A 15,130-nucleotide genomic window follows, 5' to 3' on the forward strand; every position below is an offset into this window, starting at 1 on the left:
GCGTGCGCAGTTGGGGAGTGAGAAGCCGGCTTGGGGGGGGGGGCTTCGCAGCGCGGGGAGAGAGGGAAGGGAGAGGGGAGAGAGGGGGGGAGAGGGGGGGGAGGAGTTGGGAAAGAGGGTGGGGGATAGGGAGGGGGAGAGCTAAGAGAGAGGGCTGAGGGAGAGAGGGTGGGAGGGAGAGAGGGTGGGGGAGAGCTAAGAGAGAGAGGGGGGGAGGGAGCTAAGAGAGAGAGGGTGGGGGAGAGCTAAGAGAGAGAGGGTGGGGGAGAGCTAAGAGAGAGAGGGTGAGAGGGAGAGCGGCAGAAATGGCGGCGCTGCGGCCTGGGCTCCTGCTGCTGCTGCTCAAGGCGGTGAGCAACCAAAGGGGGTGGACACGAGGCCGCCGTGACACCACGGACACACACAGCCGCCCTTTCTCTCGCAATGCGTCGCTAGCGATGCAACAACAACACACGCCATGCGCTTAACTCAAGGCGACGTTTCGGGCAACGTGCCCTTCTGCGTGGTAGAAGATATCGTCTCTCGCGATAGAGGCAGAGATGTAAACCACTCCTGTTACGGAGGATGTGTTGCTTTGAGGATGATATGGTAGAAAGAGATCACCGCTATCTTTCTCTGGCATGGGGTAGGGCTATGGAGCGAGGTGTTCTTGTAATAACAAAGGGAAGTGGAAGGCGAGCGCCAGAAAACAAACGCGGTTTATTAAACCCCCTTCGTTTTGTCTGTCGTGGGATATCCAACACGAGCCGGTTTGGAAGTAATCGTCAATTCGGCTTTAAATGTAGTCGTGATTTACACGAGCAAAGGCCGCTGATTCACCCAAGTTTAAACTAAGATAAACTTAAGTTTAAAGTTCAAACTAAATTTGGAAGTTCATTCAATCCGCACTGACCAGCGCGGTGAAGTTACCCCCCCCCACACCCCCACGACTCGCGCTAGGTGGCCGAGGCCTTCATCCAGCAGTGGATTGACAAGCGTGTCAACACACGTGTTACAGACGTGCGTTTCGAGTTTTCTTCATTCACCATCGACTGGCGAGATGGACCGAAGCCACACGCAACACGCCGGTAGCTGTAACAGGTTGACATCATTAAGCCGTGATCGAACCACTGCTGGACAAAAACGCATTCAAACAAAAATCCAAGTGTGTAGCGAGCTACTCAAGAGAGAGAGGGGAGTTGTTTATCTCAACATTTGTGTGCTCATGTGTGTATATAAGTTTAAGAGAGACACGCACGCAGTTGTGTGAAGGCGGACGCAGCACAGCTGATGGTGACGTGGGGGAGGAGAGGGCCCCGCGTGTGCCTCTGCCATTGGTCGCGGCCGCCACAGGAACTTGGACTTTTGAGTTTGATAATTCACATGAAGACCGCAACAAGGCACGAATAAGCTGCTTATATTGATGTTTGTTGAGCCTGGTGTATGTTTATTTTGTAGCGATGCTAATGGATTTTTTAAAACTAAACTACACTTTTATAAGGGCAACTGAACTTTGTATAACTCTTTTTTGCTGAAGCGACTTGGCCACGAATGATAGCTCAACGACGTGGCGTATCACGTGGACATTTATAGCAGGCAAATACTCAAAACGCATGTTTATAAGTGTGGAAGGAAAAAGCGGAGGACGCGGAGATAAATACACGTGACCACGGGGAGAGAGACATGCAAGGTCCAAATATACAGCAGGCGTCATCGTCCGGATCGAACCCACTAACTCCTATATACCAGGCGAGGTAGTTAACATCTCATCATACTTGGAAGCGGGGTCCGAATGACAGTGTCGGACAATGAGCCTGAACCAGAAGTTCAGAGTTCAAGTCCTAGAGCTTCGTGTCTCTCAGAAAGTCCATAGTATCCTTGTCACAGACAGAGCCAGCACTGCTGAGGTTTACAGTTCAGCTCCTGGGTAGAATGTCAGGTGGTTCATAATGACCCTACCAGAGCAATGGAACAGCTGAGAGCAAGAGTTAAAGACCTGGGGCTGTGTGTGTTTCATGAGTTAATATGAAGGTCTTGTTAGAGCAGGAAACCAGCATCACAGATGTTGGGATGGGATAAGGTCCTGAGGTGAAGAGTCTCAGGGGAGGGGAGTGAGGGGTTCATTAAAGGCCCTGTTAGAGCACTGGTCTGGTACCTCTGAGATCTTGGTTTCAAGCCTTAGGGCTGACTGTTGAACCAGCACGGCTGAGATCATGATTTTGAATCTTTGCATCCACAGCTGATTAAACCAGCTTCTCGGTTTTACTGGGTGGATAATCTCAACTCGTCTCGTATATAATTGTGCGTTATTCATCATGTAACGCATTGGAAATTAATGTGGAATGAAAAAGGAGCCTTTTGTAAATGGATACGTTTACTGTATGAGCACAAGTTTCCTCGACTGATTTTGCACAGGCATTGAATTACCCTTAAAATTGTTCCTTGATTGTTGTTGCTTGCATATTGGTGTGTACAAAATTGTAGAAAATTACCAACAGCGATGTCAGTAAGAATTTGTTTTGTCCAGTAGAGCTGCAGCCTGCAGGTTAACGCAATTTGGCACATCTGATCCATGCTAAAATTGAATTAATGCTCGAATTGGATTAATGCAAGGGCTTGGGTGTGTTTCTCAAATGGAAGCTGCTTCACACATTTTGATGGCATTTGTTGACATTGGTTTAACATATCTTGTCAAAATGCTTCGTAAACCATAAACAAGAAGGGTTTGAGACAAATATGTGCCATGCCCATTCACACCACAAGCAGTGACTTAACTGGCACCAACGTCAAATTTCCACATACGCCCTGTTCCACGTTTGCAGCGTTCAACCGCAACATGTGTTGTGTGTGTGTGTGTGAATTCAGATATCGGTGTATGCCACAGAGTTCACGTCGGAAGCCTGCAGAGACCTGGGCTTCTCCAGTAACCTGCTATGCAGCTCGTGCGACTTGCTGTCCCAGTTTGGGCTGGACCAACTGGACCCTGGCTGCAAGCGCTGCTGTCAGATGGAGGTGGAAGAGTCTGCTCTGAAGGTCTGCTATCGCACCCCCCTTATGGGGCCATCCATTTAGTACGTACGCATGGAGGGGGGAAGGGGGGGGTTAACCCAAATGCGTACGCTTGCGTATGGGGTCTACTGACAATGTACGTACGCAACAACGGCAGCGGTGGTTAACGGGGATAGTTTTCCTGGCAGCTGGTTGGCTGGTGGGAGCCGGAGGGAATGACGTAATGCACAACAACCACTGACGCGCGTTCATCAACTGGCTATGACGAGCCCCAGGTGCTCCGGGTTTTGCACTACGCGTTTCAGAGCCTATGCAAGTCGCTATCTGGTCGATTTTACGCAGTTTTCAGTTTTTTCTGTACTCAAACCCCTGGTTGCTAATTATGCACAATTCCTCTTGTACATTATACTGCCTATGTGATGAGCCTATTGCATTGTGCAATACTTGATTTAAACAATATTGGGCTAATTTTAACTAACCCTTACACCACAGTACTTTTCTTAAATAATTAGTATGCTGTTTAATTCGAGAATGTACAAACTGCACAAATACCTTAAAATGTGTTAGATTATTATTTCCATGTTAATTATTAATTATGAAAAAAAGCATTAACAGTATACAGGCAAATTATGGCAGTCTGTAAACCAGCTTAATGGCATATTAAGCTAGCTATGAAAATTTATCTTCACTTTGGCTGTATAGTTTTTTTAATATTTCTTAATTATGTTTGTGCTCATTAGTCAGTGTCAACACATTACAGTAAAACTATTCTGAAGCTCCATATTATGGCATATCTTGTCAACTGTGCCAATGGGTAGAATCAAATTATCATGTGGCTTTCCCCAGCCTTGCCTGGTTGGTCCATCTGATAGTGTTAATGATGGTAGCCTCTGTAAAGCCGTTCATACGTTTCCCAAGTGAACCACGCTGACAATAAGGCATGTCAGCATTATGAAATTGGCTTGTTATACGAAGATTGTTGCTACCAAATTCCTACATCGAGTGTTGTAGGAATTTGCAGAGCCGTGCAGGCACAACTTACAAAATACTCAACATCTTTGTCATTGACATAATGAAAAAATATATAGTGGCTACTCTTTGGTTCTTTCGGTGAAGTCACGTAGAAAGGAAATCAATTAAATAATAAAATACGACGATTCGATTGCAACACGAGCAATCGTCATCTGGTATAACTCAATTTGAGAGAGAGACAAAACACAGACACGGAGACACACAGACACGAGCAGAGAGAGACAACACAGAGACACAGAGACACACACAACATGTGTCTATGTTGATTTGATGATGATTGATTGTGTTGCAATCGAAACGTCGTATTTTAGTATTTAATTTATTTTCTTTCTACGTGACTTTACCGAAAGAACCAAAGAGTAATTTCTGCAGTCACGAAAGCTTCAAATCAAGTTTAATATATAGTTGGCTGATGTTTTGGGGAAATGGCTCTCATTCAGATCAAAGATGCAGAAGGGCAAGCATTTCTATATATTGATAAAAATTCAGAAACTTTGAATTGACCATATGAGCATATTCACTTTCCCAGTTTTCTCAATTCCACAGTTTTCTCAAAAAGCCCACAGTCTAAAGGCTGAAGTCCAGCTATAGGCCGATGTTTATGCCCCCTCCCTGCTCTCAAAAAGGTCCATTTCCCGAAATATCATTGTGCTATATATACGTAAATATATTTGTAAATATATTTATTTAACATTTAAAACCGTGCGAGTAGATTCCTGTTCACTCTTTGAATGAATAAACAGCAAATCAGTAATGTGGTGCTTTAATGAGCTAAGTCAACTCTTCCTTTCTCGTATGAGTGTAGCATATCCGATTATTTCAGTTCTGTCCTGCAGCAGGTTTTAACCTCGTGATATGAAAGAAATTTCATTTTTCGTGTTGTAAATAATAAAACATCCAATATTAACTTTATCACCAGTTCATTGCAGTCCAAAGCTCAGCTTGTGGCATTAATGGAACTGCAGAGCAGTGAGACTTGTAATATTGATTGAGTGTCAGGTTGAGGTGCACCTGAGCTTACAGAATGGAACTTTCTGCACCATCAAGTGGGATTTTTTCATCACATTGGAAATGTGGAAGAATTAACAGACCATTGCATAATTCAATGACTTAATTAATCATCATGTTTATGGCTGGGAGAAAAAAAAACTGCCGTTTAGAAATTACATTGATTGCCTTGAGAGCTGACGTGTCACTTTGCATATGTGTCTATGCAAGGTCATTGATGTAATTTTTGCATAATATGCCAACGATCAAAATGCAGCCATCCTTTTTGGATCCAGACACTAAAACAAGACTAAAAGCATAAAAAACGAATCCGTAACAGCGTAGTAATGTTACATTTATTGAATATTTTTCATTTGATTTAGGTAATACTGCAATTAGTCACCACGTATCACAACATGATACGTTTTTGGCAACGAGACCCACGTACACACACACACACCATTACTTACTCTATATACTAAATCTGTGTTAGATGAATATAAACTGCTTGTACCTGCAATGCCTCTTGCACTCCTCGCAGCAATCCTGATGAAAAATTTCATGGATGGTCAAGGATCACACTCTAGTATACAATTGATTTTTATGTCAAAAGGTTAACGGTCAGGTCAGAATGCGTCCAAAGCCTTTTAATCCTGTGTGCGTACACCCACAGCAAAATCTCTTTTGAGCTCAGCATTCTGAAATTGTCAGGGACATTTAAGTGACTTGGACTGCTATTTGCATGAAATGTTTAAAGGTTAATATAGTGAAGCACCCAGCACTTGGTCAGGGGAGAAGTCACTTTGAGCATCAGTGCTGCATGCTAATTTGGTAAGTACAATGTTTAATATAAATTAATTATAGCAGGCTATTGCCCATCTTCACGTCGCAAAAGAGAGGTAAAATGTTAATGTGCGAATGATAATACGGTAATATGCAAGAAAGCCATCGAAAATCACACTTGCCACATTCGCTCACAAGTGCAGCCACTCGTGCCACAGGTTTATTTATTTTAGCCTCTTTTTTATCGCCACTGATGCACATTCAAAATTATACTTGGCAATAAAATAACCTGAAATTGTATTGCTCGTTCTTTTGGCATAAAGTCGAAGTGGGAAAAAATGTTGCTTCTAGAACATTCAGTCACGTGAAGGCTGGTGACATTGAATTTACTTTTAAGTGGTTTCAGAGATATTTTTGCTACTGATGGCAGGGTTAAGGGGACCACACTTCTTGAATGGCCTGCACCATTAACAATCTCGGCAAAAAAAATGCTCTCTTAAAGTCAATGCTGTATTCCCATTTGGACAAAAGAGGGATAACACCTTCACAGACTAATGTTCCCAGCTACTCTAACGGGTTGTTTGCTTTGATAATGCTATTAATCAGGCATGTACCAGCCGGCAAAGTAGCCTATATGAGAGCGGTGGGGTTTCTTTAACCCAATGAATGCAATGCCTCTTCTAAAAAAAATTTAATCTCAAGGTTGTTCTTCCAGCAGCTGCACTTAAAACTGTAAGAACTGAATGGACTGATTGAATATAATGATTCTTATTAAATAAACTACACATAGTGTTTATTGTTGCAATAACCTTATATTCACACTTACTAAAACTATATTAAACAAAAAATGTCATTGCCAAAAGCATTTTCCTGCTTAATCCTTTCAAGTTCTGATGATGTACGTGAATCAAAATGAAACCGGAATAAAAACTAAAATAAAATAACCTCGAGTACTGAGGCTCCCCACAATGCCATGCGGGAGGGCGAGTGGCACAGTTTGGCACCAACTATCATAGAATGTGGTCGTGTCGCTATAGTTCTCTGCGGTGAGCACAATGTCTTCTTGGTTCTTTCGGTAAAGTCACGTATCATGATACGCTCCAAGCCTGGTGGTGTTCATTCAGACGCTGTCTTTCCGACAGACCTGTTCTCACCTGAGGACGGCTGCTCGTGTTGTGGCCGAAACGTCGTGAGAATTATTTTATTATGTTTTATTTGTATTATTTTATTATTTCCATTCTACGTGACTTTACCGAAAGAACCAAGAAGATGAATCCCTGCAGTCACGAAAGCTTTAAATCGAAAGAGAACAATGTCTTTACGAACAACGGCGCTATGCCTCTAAATAAATTGAACGCTGAGGCTCTTGCGCCTTCCGAGATTCGGAGGTCAACGGGACCCACCCTGCAACTTGCAGACGTCTCAGAATGGGAAAGGGTTAAATGCCTTTACTCTGCGTTGGTACTTGAATTTCGAACTTTAATCGTTAATTATTTTCAAGGCAGATGTATTTTTATAAATCCTTTATATTAAGTTCACTTACTTGCTTGCTTGCGTGCTTACGACCGTGCAAATCTTTCCGTCGTTTTTTAACCCACTTCCCGTGATCCAATCGAGCTGACATTTTGCACACAGACTTGTTGTGCGTGACAACTTATTTTCGTGAAATTTTTTTTCCAAAATTTTCCACTTTTTAGGAAAAAAAAAATGTCATTTAATTTCAAATACCAATGTGATAAAAATGAAACTTTTACTCAAGAAAAACAGAAATGAATAATAAAATAAAACCGATGCCACGCATATAAAGGATTTATAGTGAAAAACTTTGTTTTTACGGGTTAATTTTTTAACAATGGTATGAGTTGAAAATGAGCGTCGCTCCTTCATAACCACCCCTCGACAGGTGAGCAGTAATTTTGCCCCATACTGGTGTGCAGCACTTCATTTATTTCACCGTCAGAAGTTTGAACAAAAGCCTGGAGAAATATAATATGTAAATGAGTTGTCTAATTCAATCATTAACATCGTGTTTTGCTTTGAATGTGGAACAGCTTTATCCTGGAGCAGTTCTTGAAGTGTGTGGATGAAAACTGGGCCGGTTCCCACAAGTCCAGGGTGAGTCGTTGACTTTGTTAGTTTAATGTAAGCAGGAGCTTTCATGTTATGGAAAAAAAATTAGAATTGTTGCATTGGAGGAATTCTTTTTTTTTGTGCAACAAAAGTCTTCTGTGAATGTGCAATCGTATTTTCAATTGCACAATACCGAAATGTTTCTATTTGATGCTCCTGTTTTGCATTTATCGTGCACATCATACATTCCAGCCAGTTCTGCACGTGCGGTTTCTGTGGAATAATAAATGTAATAACGGGACCGTTGCCTCAGTGTTTCGTGGGCTCTTGCAGACCTGACATGGGCAGTTGGTCAAGGCCGTTGTATCATCTTGCATTGTTCAGCTCCCAACTGTTAGTCTGGATTGTCATGATAGACGTGCATTGGACTCTTAAGCTCTGCCCCTGCCATTCTTTGTTCTCTTAGGATTGGCTCTGACCTGCATGCAAAAGGAATGTTTCAGGGGTTGAAACGAAAAAATTGGTTGAGATAAAAAAAAGGAACGAGCTCAAATAATCAATCCTATGCAGTTGAGAATCTCTATCTTAGGCAACTTCATTTCTGGAATGATAATCATTTACAGTGATGTATCCATTGGCTGCTGGATTGAGCCCTTTCCATGCCGTGTTAGGTCATGGGGGTAGTTCGACCATACTTTGCTACGCTGGTCAGTGCACGTTGTTGAACGGGGAGCCCAGGGACAATTCAGATATTGCCCGCCACTGATGTTCGCCATGACTCGGGTCGCCTGGTTAATATCGTAGTGAGCTGACCACTGTACCGCTGTGCTTGCCCCAAAATGCATTATCTGGGGGTAGAAACTAATTAGAATATCTGGGAGTTAAATATCCCTTCCAGCACGACACTAAGCAATTAAGAGTGCTGTACTGATGAGCATGATCGGTCCATCATGATTATTTGCAGTTCAGTGGAGCTGACTGGCCACATGCATTCCCACATTGATCCCAGGAGTCACATGCATCGGTAGCTTCTCTGCAGGGCCAATAAAAACCCGCGATAGCGCTCGTTTTGTACCATAAACACGATTCTTCAATTCGTACTTTCTTGTTTTTTTATTTGACAAGAGGCCCGGTAAAAGGCTCGAACCGTAATAAGGAGGTTGGGGGGGGGTACAGAAATGTTGTGGACCCAAAGCACTAAGTCGGTGTTCCCTGGGGTCTGGGGGAGGAGATAAGATTGGACTCACTGCCCCGCTCACGTAGGGACTTCAGTTTCATTTATTTGGTATAGCCCTGTGAGCCATTCGGCTCTTGAATCGGGTGCAACCGCAACAAACAAAATAACAAAAACATGAAGAAGAAAAATCTTAAAGTGACTATGCGCAAACAGAAAAAAAAGCACCGTACACCAACGCTGTGCAAAAATCCCAGTGGGAACGTAGGGTTTTTATATGGGGGAAGGCAAGGGAAGAGGAACAAAGTCAAGGGAAAAAGGGGTGGATGGGGTTAAATTCATACCTTTTATATGCCGAGTAACAAAGTATTCTAAAAGAAAAATCCTAACATTAAACAGTAGTCATCACGTGTTGATAAATATTTTTGGTTTGGCCAAATTGTCAAGTTTAATTGTAACAAATAGAAAATACACCTTTGTTGTATTCGATTTGAAGCCAAGTTGTGAACACTATTTGCTTACAACACATAGGTGCAATTTTTCTAACAAATGCAATTTGTTTTCTTGGTGAACATCACAGCATACATCATACGCAGTACGTGTAGAGTGAAATACATATATTTCCCACGTTTTTTTTCCATTTCTGATGAGGATGTTAAATGTGAATGAAAATAGGCAAATGAAGGTACCATTAAAATTCCATTTCCGACAGTGCAGCCCTGTCTCGCTTTCTTTGCAATCGAGATGCGTATTCTTCATCAATATGAAATATTTGAACTTAAAGGATTGCTTTTGAGTTCTTTGAAAAAAATTCGTAATATACATTCTTCCGTGATGCAACACAAAGCGAACAACATTCCCATCTCTGTATGTACTCGCCCTGTAAAGAGATGACGAGAAACAATCTCCCTTCGACTGTTTTATTATCACTCCCTGCATTTGTGTTACACGGCACATTAACCCATACAAAACGGACCAAGTTCTACAGGCTAGCCACTGCTAAATTATTAACGCGTGCAAACTGTAAGATAACCCAAGGATTTTGTTTGGTTATGCTGTAGATTGATCAATATTGTAACTCTCTCATCGCTTTTGGGGAAGATGTGGTGGGGGATTTTCGGAGAGAAGTCAATGGATGCAAGAATGTTAAGCCGGAAGTCTCGTGTGAGAAAGAACTCCGCCAAGCACGCTCATGGAGAGAGGAGCTATTGTACGGCTGTGGCCACAGCAACATTAACGACCCACTGTGACTCATGGCTCGAACCGCCTCCTTCCTCATTCACAGAAGGAATTCACTTGTAAATTGCCGTACCCCCACCACGACTGTTGTGAAAAGATTTTCAATTTAAAAATTACCGTCCGTCCTGCTTGTTTCACACAGACAGAATCAGAATATTTATTCTGGAGGAATCCGATGAGCTATACAGCGCTCTAGATTTGAAGCTTTCGTGACTGCAAGGATTCATACTCTTTGGTTTTATCGGTAGAGTCACGTAGGTAAAAAATAAAATAAATGAAAATTAATTAAATCACGACGTTTCGGGCGCAACACAAGCGTCCGTCATGCTTGTGATGCGCCCGAAACGTCGTGATTTAATTTAGTTGTTTTAATTTTTTTTTTACCTACGTGACTTTACCGAAAAAACCAAAGAGTATAGTACTATACAGCGCTCTTTCACAGATGTCGAGTCACATCGCAACATTCTCTATATCGGCTTCTGTGAGTTGTTTGATGCTAAATCTGCTTTACGGCAGAGTCCAACAACTTAACTCAAAAATTGTTTATATTTTAATAGCTTGGTAATCGAGTGTAGAAAAATGAATGCATCTGCAATGCAAGGTAGCCCTAAAAACATTACCACATTTCAGGTGTTAACTTTCACATTGCTCTCTTATTCCGAATGTAATTCGTTTTTATCTCTTCATATTTGGCATCTGAAAATGTAAACACAACTTTTCTCCCTTCAAATAAAGTAATCATTCGTCTGTATTTTGTAACGCATTAAAATATAATTCTCGTTGACTTTGTAATGTATTGAAATTGATTTGCTGGCAAGTATTTTTGCAAGATTTCGAATAGGATGGCTTGATCAGCCTTTTTGATAAAAAAAATACTATCAAACAATTGGCAAGAAAATGTCCATTCGCTCCACGATTGTTGAATTCTGGATGGTATACCTCTAAGGTGTCCCAGGCACTGGGCACTGCAGTATATGGGAAATCTGCCGCGATAAGTAAACCTGATGGATCAACTACACCTGTGTTCATTTAATTTCTTGTAAGCTATAAAGGTTAATGTTACACAGTGCTGTACTATCTGCTTTTTTAAAAACAAGAGATTGGTTAACAGACATCTTCAGAATTTGCCCCCAAACATATTCAACGAAATGACAAAAAAACATTATAACATAAACGGACAAAGTAATTAGCAAGCTTGAATGTTTCTATTAAATGCAAGTCCAAATTCCAAACACCTAACATCAACGACATTTAAAAGTGTCAATGTTGTTTTGTCGTGGAATATATTTAATACTTTGCCGCTGACGTTAATGCTGGAAGACAATGCAGAGAGTCGTTGCTCAAGAGACGGTGCGCTGTCGGCCGTGATTAAGACCGCTCGCCCTCCTGGCTCTATCTTTGCCCGCTTGGTGCTGGGGGTTTTAATCTGTCTGCGTCCTCTAAACTTGTGCCATGCATCATCACAATTTTGTCCGTCCCTGCGCGCGTGATGAATGGGACGGTGGTGTGATTGAGTGTGGGTGACGTCACTTCGTGCGGAGCCGCGCTCCACAGGGGTCATGCGGTAGAAGGGAAGAGATACGCTTACTTAAATGCACCCATTTGGGCTTTTTTTTCGTATAAAAACTTTGCCACGTGGCAAGCTAATTTATATTTCTTTAGAACTGCTTTTTTTGTTTAGTTTGTTCTTCCCCCACACCTCTGATTATCACATTTGGCTGCGTACGGTGCGAAAGAAGTTCAACATACATATTGTTAATTGGTTTTTTACCCTTCTATCTGGAAACAAAACTGACACATTTTTACAAGGATTCATGTTTGCATAGACCACAATACCTGCAGTCATAATGCAAACAAAAAAAACAGAACTCTGATAATGTGCACTGTCCTTGAAGTTGATTGGTCCACACCCGATACAGCTTTCCTTAGAGCCTAGTCTCACATGCGTCATCTGGTCCAACCCATGTGAGACTAGACTCTAAGGAAAGCTGTCTCTGGTGTGGACCAATCAACTTCAAGGACAGTGCACATTATCAGAGTTATGTTTTTTTTTGTTTACATTATGACTGCAGGTATTGTGGTCTATGCAAACATGACTCCTTGTAAAAAGGTGTCAGTTTTGTTGCCAGATAGAAGGGTAAAAAACCAATTATCATATTTTTACTGGCAAATGAGGTTCCAATGGTGATACATATTGTTGTGAGCCTATAACTTTCCAAAGTTGTGTGAAGGCCTCCCTCTTCATATTCTTCCATTTCTTTCCTTCGTTGCACCTGTCCAGTCATGGCCTCGGAACTCTTAGATTTTGTCTCGCTGCTGCCATCTCTTCCGCTGTCTTCCTCCGCTTACTTTTTGCCTTTTCTCCACAATGGTGCTCATTTTGAGCATCTCTCTTCGGTTGTTCTCAGGACATGTCCATTGTCGAGATACAGCTGTGAAGCCAATTAAAAAAATACACATGAACATACATGTTAAACGTCGCTTCTGTCTACCAAATGTAGTTCAGCATAGTTGTTTGAATTGTGTTACTCCTTAAAGTGCAAAAGCCGTAATAGCTTATGCTCTTTGGGTAAAGTCACGTAGGTATAAAATAAAATAGATCGCGACGTTTTGGGCGCAACACAAGTGTCCGTCGTCAGGTGGGAAAGCATGGCTTGCTGCTGAGGCAGACTGTTTTAAAAGGTGCATACATTTTGTGACATTGTTGTTAGTCTATAACTTTCTAAAACTGTGTGAAGGCCTCCCTCATATGCTTCCATCTCTAATAGCTTGCTTTTTTTTAACAGTTTCAAATCCCTCGGTTTTTCTAATATTTACTTTACCAGCTCAGACAGCTGCCTTTTTTTATGGAAGTTAAAGTGTTCTCATTAAGGCATTGCTTAAAATAGATAAATAAAAGGTGACAATAATTTTAAAAAGTTTTGTATAAATGCCCCTCGTTAAAAAGTGAAAATGTTAACTTTGTGTGTGTGTTTATTGGCAGCATTTGTGCGGAGCAACAAGCCCAGCACGTTTAAAGGTCTAACGATCAAGGTGAGACTCCAAGGTCTAACGCATCTGTAATTTAATTTGCAGAAGCTTATTATTGAAATGTTACGCGTGCTTAAAGACTACAGACCGATACATTCTTGCTCAATCAACAGTTAGGCCTGTGCCGTGTTCATATGAAGATCTTCAGTTGTTAAATGTGTCACCACAGTCAACGTCTATTATGATTGATTTGGCCAATAATGCTTGCACATGCGACAAAAATGTTATCCACATGTGCTTACGTGTCTGTGTGTCCGAGCACGTGTTGGGTAGTGCTCGTGTAGTGGTTATCACACTGCGCGATGAACCCAACGACCCGAGTTCGGTTGCTGCTCGCAGCCAATCTCAGTTTGCCAAAATCTCAACCGGTCCTGGGCCCCCCCCCCCCCTAGGTCAACTCGGCTTTAAAATGACTACCTGGTGTGGTGTGTAAGCATCACCATGGAGGGGGGAGGGGGAGGGGAGAAAAAGATGATTGGCACAATGAGAGCCACACGACCACTTTGTGTTGACCTTCATAGGTGGTCGTTAACAGCACTTCCCCGAATAGTCTGCTAAGCCTCTACGGCGGATCTTTGTCTTTGGTGCAGTACGTGCGCGGCTCGGACCCCGTGCTGAAGCTGCTGGACGAGAGTGGGAACGTGGCCGAAGAGTTGAGCATCACCAAGTGGAACACGGACAGCGTGGAGGAGTTTTTGTCTGAAAAACTGGAGCGCTTGTAACACCGCTGTGCATCGAAACACATCCATCTCCCCTCGTGTCTTAGCCCAACACCACGCGTGACCTTTATCCATAGCGTGATTCACCGTGTCCCTTACAGTGACATACTGCGACCGGGACCGACACTAATATGCCCTTAGCGTGACTGAGAACATACGCTTGACCTTTGCCTGTAACCGAAACATGACCTTCATTCTCAAGCTTAACCATCGCCAAGCTTTCTTTGCCTGTTAACCACCCCCTTACATTTCGTTATTTAAGCCACAGCACGTTTTGGTAGTCATTCGTGCAATTTACAATGTGTAGATTTCACTTTGATAACTGTTGAATCATTATTTTGTGTTCCAATCCCATGCTCCATGCTAAGCATTTGAAAGCAATTACTGTATTTGAGGAACTTATTTTGTAGTTTATGGTTTAAAAAAATCTCATTCCATAACTGGTATCTCATTTTTTGTTGTTGAAATAGAGGGGTAAAATAGATGTGTTTATTGGGAGTTGTTTTTTTATTGCAAAATATACCAAAAAGTGAAAAATGATGATGGTACGTGGATGGTGATGTGGTTGGCAGGTTGATGGCATCGCCGCCACTGGGGATGTCACTGCGTGGGTGGCCTTGTATGAAGGCTGTGCATTAAAACCTGCCATGGTTTGTACAGCCTGAGAGTTGTGGTCACCCAAGCCTGACCTGGTAGTCACATCGCTACGCCCCGGCTCTCTCACACACACTTCTATCAAAAAATAAAATTTGCAATTGAGTTTTGTGTTGAGTTTTAAGTGTTTATTTTCGAATTTTATTGTTTGTAGTTAGCAGCCTCCACAAGCAGTATGTTAGAGTGACATATCTTGCATTTAGACATCCTGTTATTTACTCACAAATGTGCTTTTAGACAAATTTCAGGACCAAAAAAGTGTTTGGTCAGAAAAGGTTTTTTTATACATAACATGATCACTGCCTATTTCAGCAAAGGCATGAAAAACATTTAATAACGTGCAATATGTTGAAAGTTGCATTGATCTCATACCCTTTAAAACATCAAAACTATCAACATTTTGGAGGACTGGATGAACATCTATATTGTCCCATTTTTGATGTATCACCTTCAT

The 15,130-nt window shown here is 42.0% G+C and overlaps 1 protein-coding gene across 1 annotated transcript; it reads left to right on the forward strand.

Annotated features, from left to right (window-relative positions):
• The first annotated feature begins 243 nt into the window (after positions 1 to 243).
• Positions 244 to 14,782, forward strand: SELENOF (selenoprotein F). The gene is made up of 5 exons (XM_078865547.1): positions 244 to 350; positions 2,845 to 3,012; positions 7,842 to 7,905; positions 13,257 to 13,306; positions 13,894 to 14,782. The coding sequence occupies exons 1-5, from the start codon at positions 306 to 308 to the stop codon at positions 14,023 to 14,025; spliced, it is 459 nt and encodes a 152-aa protein (XP_078721673.1). The 5' UTR covers positions 244 to 305; the 3' UTR covers positions 14,026 to 14,782.
• Positions 14,783 to 15,130: the final 348 nt, after the last annotated feature.

This window comes from Lampetra fluviatilis, chromosome 20 (assembly GCF_964198595.1).
Source record: "Lampetra fluviatilis chromosome 20, kcLamFluv1.1, whole genome shotgun sequence".
Classification (NCBI taxonomy): domain Eukaryota; kingdom Metazoa; phylum Chordata; class Hyperoartia; order Petromyzontiformes; family Petromyzontidae; genus Lampetra; species Lampetra fluviatilis.